Raw genomic sequence first — 17068 nt, 5'->3', positions numbered from 1 at the left:
CAATAGAAAATATTTATTTTAAATTCACAATTTAATCCACAATTTTACTGTATTTTTCTTGAAATAAATGCTTAAGCATAGCAGTCTTCTTTAAAAAACATTTAAATGCACACTTCCGAAAGATAGATGTTAAAATACCACTAAACGTGTAGCACTGTGTCCATGTAGCAATGGAAACGAAAAATCATGCTGCAATTTTTTTACGTGTCAGAAGCAAACCCATGATGCTAAAAAATGTTGCCTAGATGGGCAGCCCATTGCGTTTTGGAAAAGTGCTACTGTCTCGCTTTGTCTATCCTTATCGCTCAGTGTTCTGAAAAACAGAAATGTGCTCTCCGACCAACCATGTAATTTCTCCATGCCAGGTTCAAAGCCTCAATGTCTCTTCCCAGCTGTATCAGGAACAGCGGGATGAAAGGTGATGTCAAAATGACTGCAAGCATCTAATTCATGCTTTCCTTCCTCTTTCCTTATCAGCTGAATCTGATATGGCCTCACTAACACTAATCGGCGAGGAAAAACAGGAACAAAACAACCAAAGGACGTGCTGATTGAAGACTTAGTGAATGTAATGTCATAAACACCGGGGCTGTGATGCAAAACAGGACAATATAAAAAAATTACACCAAAACAGGTGACAGCTGTACAATTACGTTAATAGTGCATTAGGAGAGACCACCCCTAAGTAGAACAATATATATATATATATATATATATATATATATATATATATATTAATATATATAAGTAGTACAAATTGCACAACATGTGTTGGTCATTAAAAACATTCTAAATGGAACAGATTTGAGGTTTCAGGAAGAGAAAGAGAAAATCAGGCAGTTTTCCCATCAAAATAATGAAACTCCTCTAGGGCTTCTGTATTCAACAATGCGACTACTGTTGTTCTAGAACTGTTTAACTGTGTGGTTTTTGCTTTGTATATTATTCACATAAACATGCAGATTGGTTGGACTCCTAATCATCCGCCCCTAGGGAAAAAGCCGTCCCTTATGGAAGAGATTATAACCATGCAACTCTATGCACACCCAAGATTGCGGTTAGCATGCTTTGCACACGAGTACAATGAAATGACACATTTGCAACACTGTAATCAGAAATCAGTTTGGAGTCTGGGGTAAACCAGGGGGTTGATTAGAGATCTGGGCGAGAGACAAGATCGCCATCTTCTAAACAGAATTACAGCTCAAGAGAGATGCGCTAATTGTCCCCATGTTGCAAAGAAATGTCAACAAGAGCCTCATAAAGGCCTCGTACAACCATTAGCAGACTTGTAAAAGCTTAAAGCCGCTTTGAGGAGAGATGGCTAATGAAGTGGGTGGTAGTGAGCTGAGAGAGTAGAAAATAAGTATGCGGTTTCACAAAATGGCTAGCAACACCTTAAAAAAATAAGGGTTCCAGAACAATTTGAGTTCACAGAAGAGCCTTTTCAGTAACCATTTAGAACACTGCAACGATCTGAAGAACTTTATCTTCTTTTGTGCAAGCAAAAGTTTCCATGGACGTTTTAAAGGTTCTTCAAGGAATTATCCAATAATAAACCTTGAAGTTTAAGAGTGTGAGCAAGCTAAAGTGTGGGTGAGAGCCAGACAAAAAAACAAATGATGTTTTTTTAATGCAACCTGACAAACAATGAAGTCTGTATCAATGGTAAAAGCATATTAAGTATAGCCTTAGGCCATGACATTCTTTATAAAGCTTGTACTACAGGTGCGAGGACTGACTTACACTGGTGACTTTGCGGTAGATCTGTGCAGCGTTTTGGCATTCTGAGTAAGGGTACTCTGATGTGGTCATCTCCAGGATGCACATGCCAAAGGCGTAAACATCAACAGCTTCATCATATTTCTCCTCGTACATCTCTGGAGCCATAAACTCTGGGGTTCCTGTGAAAAGCAAAGAACATTGCCAAAAAAACAAACGTTAAGTTGCCATTTAGCCAGGCACTTTTATCCAAAGCAACATACATACCCTATTGAAAAACAACAGCATATGCTGGTTATGTATGTTTTTAAAATATAGCATATGGTTTGAGCTGGATTAAGCTGGTCCTGAGCAAGAGTTAGTTGATAAGGACCATCTTGGGACTAGCACGTAACCATCTTAAACCAACTGCCATGCTTCAAAACATACCTAACCATCATATGCTGTTCATTTCAAAAGGGTAACCTTGTATAAAGTTTCTTGCTCAAGTGTACAATTTTGATTCCAGAGCACTAGCTGAAAAGTACATAAAGAGTACATTTAAAATCCAAGCTGAAATTGAGCTTGATCTATTGGTTGTGCTTTCCTGATGTCTCATGCAGGTCACACATTCTTTACTTCTTCATGGCATCAAACTCTCCTAATCTCGGCATGAGCAGATCAGATTTTAAACCGTGTCAAGCCAATGCTGAGCTAATGAGCTAATGTGATACAAGCAAGGTGAGAAATCTGTGTCAGTCACTTGTTGCGGGATAAATACAGTTGACAGAGTAAACAAACGAGGTAAGCCCATAGTAGAGGCAGCTCAAGGCACTGTTTACAGTAACTGTTGTGAAGGTCAAAGAAAGTTCTGATGGAGTGTTTGAAGAGAAATTGTTGACATGGTAACATCTAAATTTAATAAACAGCAAACTGAAATTTTCTGAACTCACCAATGACACTCTTGGCAAATGAGGCACTCTTGAGAGTAGCTAGGCCCAAATCACCAATCTTAACAGATCCTGTGGGGCCAGTGATGAAGATGTTGTCACATTTAAGGTCTCGGTGGATTATGGGAGGTGTTCGCGTGTGCAAAAAATGTAGACCCTTCAGGATCTGATGACTCCAACGCTGGAGGAGCTTCAGCTTCATCTCTTTGAACCTTTTCAGGTACCTACAGGTAAACAGGTCGACATTGTAGTTGTAGTAGGCATAGTCTTTTCTAAATTGTAAGGCAGCGTCATGCATATTCTTCATGAGAAATAACCCTTCACCTTCATAATGCAAATCTGCCATTTTGTTTGACAATTGAGTTGTGGAAGAGAGCTGCTTGAACTGAGGTGCTACAAAAATCTGTCAATATGTCAATAATCAAAAAATATGGTATTTATTGTTTGAAGTTCTTAGAAAATGACTAAATTTGACAAGTGAGACTTTGTTTCATACCAAAAGTAACCTGCTCTGTCTTTTGTGTCAGATTGTTGTCAGTGTCTTCTTTGCTTCATTCTCCTGAAATCAACCGAGTTCAGCTTCCCATGCAGAGGAATATTTCGATGGACTATGTAGGCAGATGGCAGTTAGAAAGATGACTAGGCTTGGAACAGAGCGGTAGACTTTTTATTTCATTCTCCTATTTGTCATTTTATGGTACTATTTGTCTATGACAGTAATCTGCAAACCAAGATATATTTTTTTCTTGTTTCCAGCCAAAACATGTTAAAATTTTTTTTTTTTTTAATTTATTAACTTAAATCGAGAAGGATTTTCTAGACAAGCAAAAATAATTGTCTTGTTTTCAGAAAAAAAACAAGTCAAAATTAAATGACTTTTTAACTTTTACAATCGGCAGATTATTTAGCTTGTTTCAAGTAAAGGCTTTCTTAATTTTGACTTTTTTTTTTTTTTTAAGAATTTTTTTTTTGCTTGTCTTGAAAATCCTTTTTCATTTAAGACTTTTTTTTAGATATTTTGGCTGGAAACAAGACAAAAAAAATCTTGGCTTGAATAACATTTTTGTCAGTGTGTAGGATGGAGCCACTGTTAAAAAACAGTCAAATTAGACCGAATATAATTTTTTTTTTTCAAAATATATGCATACAGTGATAAACATTTAAACTACGGTGGCAGCATAGTTTGGTTTGTTATCCATTAGAAGTTGTGAGAGAGGCAAAAAAGAGACTCTACAGTTGGCAAAAAATGTCTGCAGAATGACAAAGCACAGTTATTATTCCGACAATGGGTGGAAAAAAAAGCAGTTGGGCTCATGTGTCTCATGTGAGAATACACAGAATGAACAGTTTATTTACAGGAGAGACAACCTTTCCTGTCTTTCCACTGGCATCCTTAATGTCCACACCATCTGCAAGCACTTTTGTTGCAATTTTACACAACTATGCCTGGACTGAACTTACGTCTTCAGTGTCCCTGACGTCATGAGTTCCGTCACAAGGATGATGCACTTGTGTCCTTTCATGGTGGACTTCCAGGAATCGTAGAAACGGACGATGTTTGGATGCTGCAGGCACTTCAGCATCTCCACCTCTTCACTGAACCGCTGCCGTTCCACTTTCGTCAGCCTTCGGGTCTGTAGAAGAGACACATATTTCAAGTAAATTTATGGGTTGGCTCATTCATGTTCATACATGATGGGACACTGAGTCTGGGTAGCTCTGTACACTTTGTGACTCGTAAGACTGCTCTAAGACAATTGAAGTCTAACTACATTCGAGTTGAAAGTGACTTCAGAGGCTGGGAATTCAAAACAGCACTTGTAAACCAACGTTCAGTTCTCGACTTTAAGAACAACTGTTGTTATTAAGTCTTTTTTTTTTTTGCAATTTAGTCCCTTTTCTTTGACATTTAACTCATTTAATGCGATTTACCCAAGTAGGTCATGTTCCTGTGTGAATCCTGGAACAACATTCCTATTAACTAATCAAGTTTTGCAGTTAGGTTAAGGGTTGGGGGTTTGAACAATGTTCTTATAAACCAATAATATCCTTCCCATTTAAGAGAGATGATAGGGTTTAATAGGTATAAAGCCTTCAATCGGTGATTGTTTGATTGAAATGTCCCTTGTTCTTAAAAACAGAATTCACATGAAATTCTCCATTTATTTAAAGAAGTTTCAGAACGCCACTGCAAATAAAGTATAAACTGAGATTAAACACGCCAGGACTCTCTGATGAAACACAACTTACTAAATTATGTTAGCGCCAAATATGTGGTTTTTAAAGTATCAGAAATGCAATAGACATCAAATTGTGCCAAATCCATAAGCTGGCACACAGTTTATGAAAGTATCTGTGCTACGCACATGGAAAAACTGACAGCGCTGTCTTCTTTCATAACTCTGATTTGCAGCTCTGGGCTTTAAAGGCTGAACTGCTTCATTTTCTGTAAAAGAAGGAGGTAGCTGACAGAAGTTGTTGGTCAAAACACATATGGCAGCCCTGAGTTTGTTTGCATTTCCACATCTGGCTCTCCAGACAGCTTGACCTGTCCCACACATGACATTATGTCAAAGGCACAGCCAGATGGTGCCAACAACATGGGAGCCCCTTTCAGTGTCAGGCCCCTGAGACAGGTGACAGGTCAACCGGACCGATGACTGCCTCATGCTCATGGTTGTTGGTCTGTAACAAGCAAAAACACGCTCAAAACAGAGCACTAATTGTGCAGAATGAGCTCACGCGTGAATTATGTTTGTTGCTTTAGGTAGACAAGCCTACCGTGAACGCAAAAAGCTAATTTCAGGTGCTTAGGCTAATGGATAACATCTTTCTGGTAGAACATCCTGAATGTGGGGCAAAGACAGTCGGTTATGTAACCAAGGCAGATGAGGACATTCTTGACAGGTTTGGATGAAGTTGGCGGGAGTGAAGGGTGAAGAGTGCATGAGAGTGCATTAATAAGAGTAATGTGGTAATATGGTGCTGCAAGGAAAGCAGGAAGGAAGATCCAGCGTCCTGTATGTTGGACAGAGCTGCTGAGGAATGCTGCTCCATTCTGAAAACGCTGTTTCAGGACGTGTCCTGCTACAGTCCTGGAAAAAGACATCTGTGTGAAACTTATTCTCTCATTCCCTCTGTGGCTTTCCCTGCCCATCCATAATTTCCCTTCAGATAAGCGGTTCTCTTCTGGTTTCATTTGACAATAAGTCATTCTCAAATGGTTTAATTTGATAATTAGTGGTTCTTAATTGATATTGCTTCACAATGAGTGGTTTTCAAGTGTTTTTATTTAAATGTAATGTAATGCCAATGTAATGTTTTTTTGTTTGGAATAAGATTACTTATCCCACTGAAAGCTCTAAACAAAAACATTTTTTTTCTGACAAAACAATAATTTTCACTTGTCTATAAAAACCTTCTATTTAATAATTTGTTAAAGATTTTGTATGAAAATGACAAAAATCTATGTTTGTTTTGTTTGTTTTTTTGCAGTGTTTAATGTGTAAAACAACAAAACGTTCATAGGCCTATCTGTGGCACAACCCACCAGCTGAGAACCTCTGCTTTAAAGCGATCAAACACAATCCAGATACAGTAACAGCTTTAGCCCAGAAAGTTAAAGAGCTTGACGTTCTGATCTCCTGCTACTTTTCAAGTATGAATAAAGACTTCCTTTTAAATATCAGCTAAGTCCAGTGGAGAATCCAGCTGAATAATTATAGCCATTTCAAAAGGAAATCAGGGTTTTTAGATACAGCTTTAAAACACACACACAAAAAGTATATTCTATTCACATGTATATGCTCTTAAACAAAACACTATCATGGTATATGGTTCCATTACTGGATGAAGACATGTTTTTTTCTGATCTGTGCTCCTTGGCTAAGTCCATTCCTTCTTGTAGTAACTGTCTCAGGCAGAAGCCCAGTTCTGGTGGTTAGTGGACTGTGCTTAGCTGTGGCTGCCAGTGCAGTTTAGCACTAAACTAACCGCTAATGGGACCACTCTCAGAATGACAGCCTTACGTTTTACTAGATAGAGACTGACCACTCACCACAGGAATATGAATGGGAAAAATAGCAACCCTCAGTGTGGAGCCTACAGGAATGCAAGTCTTGCCTTTCATTGAAAAAAAAAAGCTAGTGTGATTATCTTCTCACAGGCTGCATGCAAAAACAAGCACGCAACATGACCAGTGTAGTCCGATTTAAGAACAAATGACTCTGCTTCAGTTCTTTTTGGGAAATCGTACACATACAGAGTAACCAGTGTAGCCCAATTTCCAAAACTAATGACTCTTATGAGGCTTTAATAAAACACAATGAGACAAGCTGCTGTTTTGGATCTCTTTGAAACGCCGCCATCAATATTGGACTCTAATCAAATCAAGTGCTTGTGAATCTGAATTAAATTCAATTTGAAAAAACTGCTCATGACATCTATTCATTGGTTCTTTGTACTTAAGCAGGGACTTTCCATTCAAGCTGTTTCTTGAGATTTCTTTTTTTTCACGAAAGGAAAGTTGTCCTTGATAGCTAAATAATCTTATTTGCACATTTGTCAACCCCAAGTGTGGGAAACTCAACACCACAAGTCAACGCACCTGTTAAACACACTTCATGAGCCATTATGCAACACAAAGGCCATGAAAACAAGAAAAGTACACCACGAAGTGGGCTTTCTTTACTACAGCGTGTCGAAAAATGCATAAACAGGGAATACGTTAAACTGGACGCTGGCTTGGTAGTGCAGAACCTGTAATTGTAGTTTACGATGGCGGTCAGTGGCGGGCTGTGAAGTCGAGGCAGACATATAATGTATTCCAGACAAGGAAAAGAGCACATGTGTAACGTGCATTTACAAAACTGATCCTAAACTGGGAAGAATGGAGGATGTGATGTAATATTTTTTTGAGCATGTGGGTGGGTTACAAAGCCCTGCTCTTTATCAGGAACAAGCTGTGTCCGCTCCAAGATACGCTTTTTCCAATACAGTCTCAGTGGATCCAGTGCTCTTTTAACAGATACACAGAAAACATCACTGACTTCCCACAAATGTGCCTGTGAACAGAAACAGCATTTTAAATAAAGGAATAAAATAAAAACCGCCTCAAGGAAGGCTCTAGGCAAATATGCAGTAATATACAACTTAGATTAGAAATGTAAAATTGTTGTTAATGCTTCAATGTTTTATATAACCCAGAAATTGAACTTGATAATATGTGGAATAATTTGAATATAATAGAATTTGATGCTGATTGTTTGGACCGCCGGCATTTCATTTACTCGTTTATATTCAAAGGCATCAAGGGCAAAACAGGCACAATCCGCCTTGACTTTCAGAGAAATAATTCAAAAACAATACTTGAATATTTGGCCCAACAACCACGGGGAAGAAAAACAAGTAAATGTGGACATTTCTGGATATGAATATCTATTAAATGCAAACTATTTCAGCCTCACACTCTTGTTAACATGGAGCAAATCTCTGGTACATGTATACCAAGAAACAGTTACCATGTCTGTGCAAGTCCTCATATTACAAGGGTCATGAGATGCCACATCTGCTCTCAGTGTATTCTTAGCTTGCACTGGAGAGCAATGAATATTTGGCTCTTACCTAACCAATAAGAGGTGTTTCTAGACCCATCTCTTGCCTCTGTGTATTTCAAAATGACTGAAGGCCAGGATATGAAGATAACAGCTATAATGATGAACTGAAGAATGGCTAATGCCAACAGGCACACAGTAGATAGCAGAATTAAATTAAACTGCTGTCTAGGAGTCAATGTTTTTCTCCCTATGAAGACTCTGCCATCATTTACTCATTCTCATACCATTCCAGAACTGCACAACTTTCCTTTTACATTTACATTTTTAAAAATATCTTCTTTTGTGATGCATACATGAAAGACCTGAAGAAAGGTAGATGATGGCTTTCAGCACAGTAGCTGCTAACGTTAGGTGACAACATCACAAGTTCATCCGAGGATCAAATGGGCTGCTGGAAACTTCTCAGGTTTCTCTCTGGTATCTGAGAAGAAGGGGCTGATCTCAGTGTAGTAGTGAAAGCCAAGTACTTCCAAAGATACCCGTGGTAATCCATATATTTCCAGGCTCTGATCCACACGGTTGGACTCGGGAGGTTGAAGGGGGCTGGTGCGCTGCCAGATGGGTCACCTGAGATCTTACTAGAATCCAGAGGTCCAAAAGAAGAATTGCATGTCACTAAATGCCTAAACAAGCTGTGATACAGGGTCAGAATGACATGGGGGTGAGTAAATGAGGACAAAATGATCATTTGCGTGAACTATTCCTTTAAACCTTCTGTCAGGCAGGAGGAAGTTTGGCACACTCGAGGAAGCCAGTGGAACGATTGATGGTTTCTCCGTTACGCAAGAGACGAATCAGTCTAGAACTAGCAGACCTAATGCCTCACTCGAAGCTTCCTCTCTATCTCCCTCTGCATTATGAAAGTCCAAGATTTATGGATCACCAAAACAGGCCTCTTGCTGTAATACAAAACAGACTGTATGGTTAAAATTGACAAGGTGGAAATGAGGTGTGGAAATATCTGCTCATTTCCCACAATGCTGGTGTGTTTGTCTGAACAGAACCAGATGCTGAGAATCTGTATCACTGATTCGACATTCATAAACTCAGCTGGTCTAATGCATGTATCTGACAACATTTATTGGTGAGAAAAAAGCAATTACAAAATAATAATTACTTAGGCAGTACAGCACATTGCTTAAGAAGGTACGAACAAAAATTGAAATGAAAAATTCAATTAATTTTTCAAATAGATTTCCCTTAAGCCAGCAAATGAAAGTTAATAATGCATTATATCAAACATAATATTAACTTAAAAAATTTAATTTACTTAAAATATGTGAAGAATTTGGATCATTTGACTAATATACCTACAGACGTATTACAGTATTACATTGTTTTTAATTCCCTTGGCTTTCATAGGAGCTAATAACACATTATTTTACAAGTTTATGATCTATTTTCCTCAAAAAGTTTGTTTTTGTAAATGACAGTAAGTTAGCTGTGCTCGAGGCGTTGGCTTGACTCATTCCTCTTCACTAGTGGAGTGTGTATGTCCTGCCTGAAGGAAGGGAGGCCGTCTGCTGGATGTGTAGAGTGTCTCATTAAAGCAGCATTTCGCTCATAAAGCTCTCATATCTATAAAGGGGACTGGGGATCCTGCGCAGATTTCACTGGAGCCTCTGGCAACACTTGGACTAGATTACCACATACACCCGAATAACAGCTAAAGTCAGAGTCGGCAACAACAGAAACATCCATCAAAAGAATGATAGTTCATTTTTATTAGAAAAGAATAGAGTAAATCAACAAGCTATGAGAAACTGTTCTCTGAGAATAAGGACACAAAGTGTGTGATCACACTTAACGTAAATCAAAGTGTTTTTCTTCGGTATCTGTAGGCTGTTAAATGACTGGCAGAACTAAAAGGGTTTATTGTTTTCCAGCAGTAAAAGGGAACAATTTTGCTGCCATTTTCGTATTTCAGGCAGCATCTGTTTACTACAGTAGTGAGGGGCGGTTTTAAGTTAATATATCAAACTGAGCTGGTTTGGCATGTTTAAAGCCAAGCAGTATGGATAAATGCAGGTTTTTAACTTACAGTAATTCTGGCCTAAGAACAGAAGCCTGGAGCCAGTGAACATAAATGGAAACTGGAAATCATGTTTGACAGATATATAAAATGACTAACTGCTGTTAGATTTGTTTTATATGTTATTTCAATACATACTAAAAATACAAATCCTTGAAAAGGATTGAAAGAAAATTATGAAAGCAGATTTCTGGCCCTCTACAGACGACAATGGATCTACCATATTCAAGGCCCAGAAATGTAAGGACATTGTTAAAATTGCCCATGTGACATCAGTGCTTCAACATTTTATAAAGCTACAATAACACTTTATTCAATAATTTCTTCTCTTTGTTTTTTTCCATTGTGTACAAAAAGTATCCTTGTAGCTTCATAAAATGAAGATCAACAAATTATTCTCCATGAATTAAATATTCAATAAATTAGTCCTCCAACAGTCCTGCATTGTGGCTCTCTCGTAAACGGCCGTGGACTGACCCGTAAGAGAAGACGTAACTGCACACAAAGAGCTTTCCCGCAGCTTCTTAAGATTATGGTTGAACCACACATTTAACAATGTCTTTACTACCTTTCTTGGCTTTGAAGATAGTAGTTACGTTGCTGTCTACGGAGGGTCAGAAAGCTCTTGGCTTATATCTTAATATCTTGAATACTTATTGGTGCTCTGAAGATGAATGTAGGTCTTATGACATGAGGGAATTTTATTCATTGATTTATTTCCGCGTGAACTATACCAACACGTAAAACTGACCCAATGCTCTTCAATAAAGAAACTGAGTTGACAAGAAGTTAATTAAACGCTCACTAGGGCGAATCTAAACTTCCAGAATGCACTGTAGATGACACCACAATGATGCACTAACACAAAATAAAAATTAGTCCGCAGATTATTGCACAACATGTGAACAACAAATTACTAACCACATAATAATATAATATAAACAGGCATTAATCATAGTCACAGTAATCATTTTGTTTGTTTCGTTTTTTTACATACCTTAACATACTAAAAAAGTTGTAACTCTTTTTTATCCCAAAGTTTTACTTAATAGACTTTTAGCATGCGCTGTCCAAAGTGACAATACAAGGTAATATTATAAATCGAAGACAAATTGACAGAATGACAAATTACTCGCATTCATTTATAAATCATATTCCGTCCCATTATCCATCCATAGAGAAGGAACCATGACTCACAGTTCTGATATGCACAGGGCATGTGCAATAAATCTCACACAGCAATTAAACACTACACTCAATGTGGAATACTGCTATATGCTCTGTATGTGCAAGATAACAATTAAACACTCCTGTAACTAACTTTCTTATACGGTATAATAAAAATACTAAAATGCAAGAACAAGGCCACATATTCTTCCCTAGACACTTATATTTCTTAAGAAGACATATTGTACACTCACGTAGCTTTTATATTTTCCCTGAATTGTATTTATTCTGTTATAATAAGGCTTTTTTTGCATTCATTTTAGGGCTAGTAATCAATAATCAAGATTGAATAAAAATACCGGTGTATAGTTTTGTCAAAGGAGGGAGGCTTATCCCTCTTTTTCTTATTCCAGACGTTATAAAGCACTGAATTTAAACACTGTGTCCATCAAGAATGAGCTTAAAACGTCATAGCAATCAATTTTATATTCACTTCCGTCCGTCCTAACAGAAGGAGGTGTCGGACGTCCCTGGGCACAGCTTAACAAATGCCACACGGTCAACATGACTGGAAATGACACAACTAAATGTCAGCGCCAATGTTATGAACCAAAATGACATTCAGATTTAAATGCAATGCCAACAATACAAGATAACATCTTCGCATGAGGGATCGTAAACTTCAGGTTTATCTCTTTTTCAACTGTCACTAATGCAATCTGTATAAATCAAAACACTTTTACTACAAGCACTGACGCACTTAACGGTCGAAAATGACCTCAAGTCATGTTGGAATTATCAATAATTATAATTCATTTCGAGATGAACGTTCCGATGTGGATTGTCAGTCTACAGAGGAATTGATTGTGAACGTCGGCAGTACAACTTAGTTTGAAGTAGAACACCAACTCTTCACGCTAGGTTATGAAACGACAAGTTTGTATGACTAAAATGTGCAGCAGTGCTTAACGGGTAAAAGAAAATTAGCCACTGCATTCATTTTTCTCCTGCAAAAACACTCGAACGCACATCAAATTGCAATTATGAGCTCATAAACGCAAATGTCTCAGGAGCACTTGAACACAGAATGAGGTTATTTCAAAATCAATTGGACGCTCAGTTTGCAATTAACATTGCATGCGGGATTAAAAAAAATAATATGAATGTCTTAATTCAAGACAAATTGCATTGCGGCCCTCTGTTTGCTGTACATATGTACTTCTGCTTGCAATATTTTGAAATTATACCTCCCAAAAGAACGAGCATTACTACACTGCTCTTGACCCCAGTGAATGAATCAAGCTGGAAATTAAAAGTCAGGTCAATCACAGTGTGGGGTATAATATAATAATACTTTAGCATTGTGTATTGTATGCATATAGACATTTAGATATCGTGTACAGAAATAGCAAGTATGTTGTTCTTAAAAGTATAGTTCACGTACCGATTTAGAATGACGTGAAGGTGAGTGAACTTTCCCTTTAAGTGCTACAAAGTTTTGGTAACAGTAATATGCCAAAACAAGTCATAAATTGTGTTATTCTACATGCTTGTTTGGTCACCGACTAAACAATATATCAGAGTACGGCTCAGATTTAATTTACGTTTGAATCTAGCGGGGTCACATGTTCTAATTGGCTAACAGATCTGAATGTGAACTCTCGCTCTCCATCGAAGACAGCTGCTGTTGTTTAATTATACAGAAACAAAACAGCGAGCAACCGTGGCCCTGCAAAAGACTGAATGAATGTGTGAACCGTACAGAGGACTGCAGGGTGTGTGTAAAACAGAACAAACACTAATGCTGTGTGTGTGTGTGTGTGTGTGTGTGTGTGTGTGGGGGCGTGTGTAAATTGTTAATGTGTCTAAGGACAAGTTTGCACAGCTGAATTATTATATGCTGTAATTGTAGTGCATCCTGAATGATGTAAAACATTCAATCTAATATTTATAGGCCTACTACTACTACAATATTAAACTACGTATCATCCGATCCGATCCGATTTTGGCAAATCAGACTATAAGCAACCAAAACTATCAGATTTAAGACTGTGAGAAAAATAAAAAACACATTATTAAAAATTGTTTACATTTTAATTACGTTACACATTTTCTAGCAAGTTCTGGGAAAAAAGAACAAAATCTGGACATTATTATAATATTTATAGATACGGTTTTGTAGAAATACTGCTAGAGAGGAACAGAAATACTGCAAAAATATTTAACATATATTTGGAACACTTTAAAAACCATTAAAAAAATGAAATAACACGTATTGCTCCAACTACATATACAATATAAGCAACTAATGGTTATGGTAATGGTATGGTAATGGTTAACTAATGTTATTTAATCAATCAATCAAAATTTCACATTTGCAATCATGTTAAAAATATAGCTAATATCTCACTTATTGAAAAAACCACATAATTTCGAGGATCCAGATATATGACAACCTATTCTTCTGACTCATCTGATCAGAGTATGACAACACCAGATCTGATGTAAGCTCAAAAGGTCACATGTTTTTAAATCACTACATAAAAATACAGTGTTACAGACTCTGTGTGTGTACAAAAGTTGCACAAAAAACGTTTGAGAAACTCCTCGTCCCTTTAACGCCTGTCAAGTGTATTTTTGCTGAGTGTATTTTAGCAGAGAGAGGCAGTGCTGATACATAAATGGTTATGCAACGATGATAATGTTATGCGTAGTCTATTTCGCATGTTATCTCAGTCATGCAGACAAACATATATGTAACATGATTAAAACCAGCTGAGATCCATTGCTGGCCACCTGCACCAAAAAAGAAAGCAGTACATTAAGTTCTGGTTTTGATTCTGGCATTCATTTGTAACAACACACCTCAAAACACAGAACAAAACACTTAAGGATATGGTCACAGCCTGACTTTTGACATAACTTTCATAAACTTCATAAACTGCTGCTCTTAAATGCGCTTGTTGTATATAACTCACTCAGCTTATAAAATGTTTAAGAGAGTCAAAACAGAGCCACGAATTCCTCTGTTGAACACAAATGAGGCTCTGCTTCAAGAAGACGGCCGATCTAACACCTGTACTGAACTCTAACATAGCATATTATTGAGCCGTTTTCATTATTGGGATATCACATACTCCAACATCCCGTTTTCACTTTGCAACACGCCATAAAGACATTTTTCAAGCTGGACTTAAGGATGCACTAGAAACTAGGGTGAAAATATATCCGAGCGCAGGCTCTGTAGCACAGACAGACGGGATCCAGCCCTGGCCACTTTCCAACAGCAACAGATCTGATGAGATAGCATCAATAGCGTCTCTACTGTATGAAAATCCTTCATTCACCTCTTGCTAATCCCACTGGCTCCTCGCTGACACGTGATATCTCGAAAACACCCACGTCGGAGGACACTCTATATTATGACACGATTTCAGTGCATTAAAAAAAAGAATAACACAGGGTTTTGTGGCCAAATGCGAAAAAAAAGCCACTAAAACTTCTTTCATCTGGTTCAGCCAAATCTCTCCTTGTGATTGTCCCAACCTAGTTCTGAAAGCCAATGTCCACACAGCACCGTATCCTTGTCACAAACAGCCCATTATACGGGAAGAGACAACAATTTGATTGACATGTGAAACGACCAACCACAGTTCATTTTATTTGGACTTGTCACTTAAGGGCGGGTTCTGAAATCAGTCAAGACTTGTTCTACGTCACGGGTCATTTAGTGCTTATTTGCACAAAGATTTAATTCTGAAACAGTTTGTCAAGTGTATTTAACTTTCAGCTCACAAAATGTCTCACTGTGTCAGGCTTAAGAATAACCTAAGGCTAGCAGCGCTGCCCACAATCTCACAGCTCTCTTTCAAAACAGCCCTAAAATTAAAAGTCGCTCTCTTTCCACTTGTTCCAGTTTCTTTCAGCTGTTGAACACAAAATCTTCTGAAGAATGCTGGCAAACAAACTGTATAGCCAATGACTTTTTCCCGTGATATGAAAGTCAACGGCTACCGTCAGTTGTTTGGATACTTTTTTCAACACATCTTCCTTGTGTAGGTTTAGAACTATTCAAGGGCGAGTAAATGATGAGAGAATTTTCTTTTTTTTTTTCTTTTTGGGTGAACTGTCTCTTTGTTCATTAAATGAGATGCCTGAAGACAGAGAACCTGTCTCAAGAACAGTATTTCCCTGCGTTTGGTGTCTGGTTTGCCCAGTCTTGCTGACATTAAGCAACAAGGGCAGGGCAGAGTCACAGTTTGTTTAAAGTACAAACAGGTGGAAAGGTCTCATGTATCCATCAGGAAAAGACTTTAATGCCTTGTTTGCGTGTAGAAAAGATACAATTTTTAGATGTTATGTGTACACATATTAACCAAGGTCAAGATAGAGAAAACTCCTGTGGATCGACACTACTTGTCAAATGTTTGGAATAATTAAGATTTCTTAATGTTTTTGAAAGAAGTCTCTTTTGTTCAACAAGACTGCATTGGATCAAAAACACAACAAAAGCAGCAATATTGTGAATCACTATTACAATTTAAAAGAAAAACCTTTTTCTGTTTCATTATTTTAAAAAGTAATTTATTCCTGTCACCAAAAAGCTCCGTTTTTAATAATAATTGGTGCCTAAAACCATGACACTTTTTTTGTTTAATAGAAGGTTACAAAAAATGCCATTCTTTCATAGCATTATACATGCCTTTAATAATTTTTTCAGTTTAATTGTGATCAAATAAAAACAGCCTTGGTAAACATAAGAGACTGAAAAACACACACAAAAAAATCTAAAATATTCCAAACATTTGACAGGCGGTGCATATTAGAACGTATTGTTATATAATTAGCTGTAATGTTGCAGGCTGAAGGTGATAAGCAAAATAACTTCCAAGATGCCTGTGAGAATGAATATGAAGTATCTGATGCCAGTAGAAGGTGATATTAAAGTTAATATCACCACAGCCAGCATACAAAAGCCAGTCACACACAACGTCAGCACGAGCGCTGGTAAAGTTGTCTGCCGTCACTCTCACAGCCTCATTACCTGCTGATACTTTCAAGTGAAAAACAGCTTTCTGGGTCTGAGCTACATACATGCCTCATAAAACAGTGGGTGACCAACACCACCGCCAAAGGAAGTTGCAATTAGGAGGAATGTTGCACCGCTGAAACAACTATACAGACAGATGGAGATTTTTTGGGATATGTGACTCACACAGTTAATTATCATCTACTATTGTTTAAATAAAACCATAGTTGGAGAATTTGCCCTGCAGCTTTTGAAGAGAAGCTTGGCCTGGAAGGGCCACTCTTTCAGCTAAAAGGGCAGCTTGCGGTATAGAATAATGTATAGAAAGTGATGACATACAATCAGCTCCTTCAGCATGAGAGATATTAAATGTTGGGAATACAGCTGCTTCAGGTCTGAATGAATGAAGTCAAAATAGAAGGTTTCAAAGTCTTCCAGCTTTGACATCATCTATATACTAGTGTACTTAAAATATACATAATTAGCATCAAAATATATATAAGAAAATGGTCCAAAAATGGACTCTCTTGAAGGAGAACATTTTAATTGAACTGTATAATAGTGAACTGAATAA

At 37.5% G+C, this 17068-nt stretch overlaps 1 protein-coding gene across 3 annotated transcripts in view; it reads right to left on the bottom strand.

Moving 5' to 3' along the window:
- The window catches only part of wnk4b (WNK lysine deficient protein kinase 4b), a 49403-nt gene that overhangs the window by 22969 nt on the left and 9366 nt on the right, over positions 1 to 17068 (bottom strand). For 2 of the 3 annotated variants that reach the window (XR_006248300.1, XM_043229362.1), the window contains exons 2-4: positions 4113 to 4285; positions 2655 to 2875; positions 1747 to 1904 (exon numbers count right to left, since the gene is read on the bottom strand). Coding sequence is in view for 2 of the 3 variants with exons in the window: in XM_043229362.1 (XP_043085297.1) it covers positions 1747 to 1904; positions 2655 to 2875; positions 4113 to 4285 (552 nt within the window). In the remaining variant the exon portion in view is untranslated. Of the gene's footprint in view, positions 1 to 1746; positions 1905 to 2654; positions 2876 to 2975; positions 3136 to 4112; positions 4286 to 17068 lie in introns of those variants that run through there. The other variant, XM_043229374.1, reaches the window with a different exon arrangement.

Source organism: Puntigrus tetrazona, chromosome 3 (assembly GCF_018831695.1).
Source record: "Puntigrus tetrazona isolate hp1 chromosome 3, ASM1883169v1, whole genome shotgun sequence".
In the NCBI taxonomy this organism is placed as follows: domain Eukaryota; kingdom Metazoa; phylum Chordata; class Actinopteri; order Cypriniformes; family Cyprinidae; genus Puntigrus; species Puntigrus tetrazona.
This window is presented reverse-complemented; position numbering and strand designations above follow the sequence as displayed.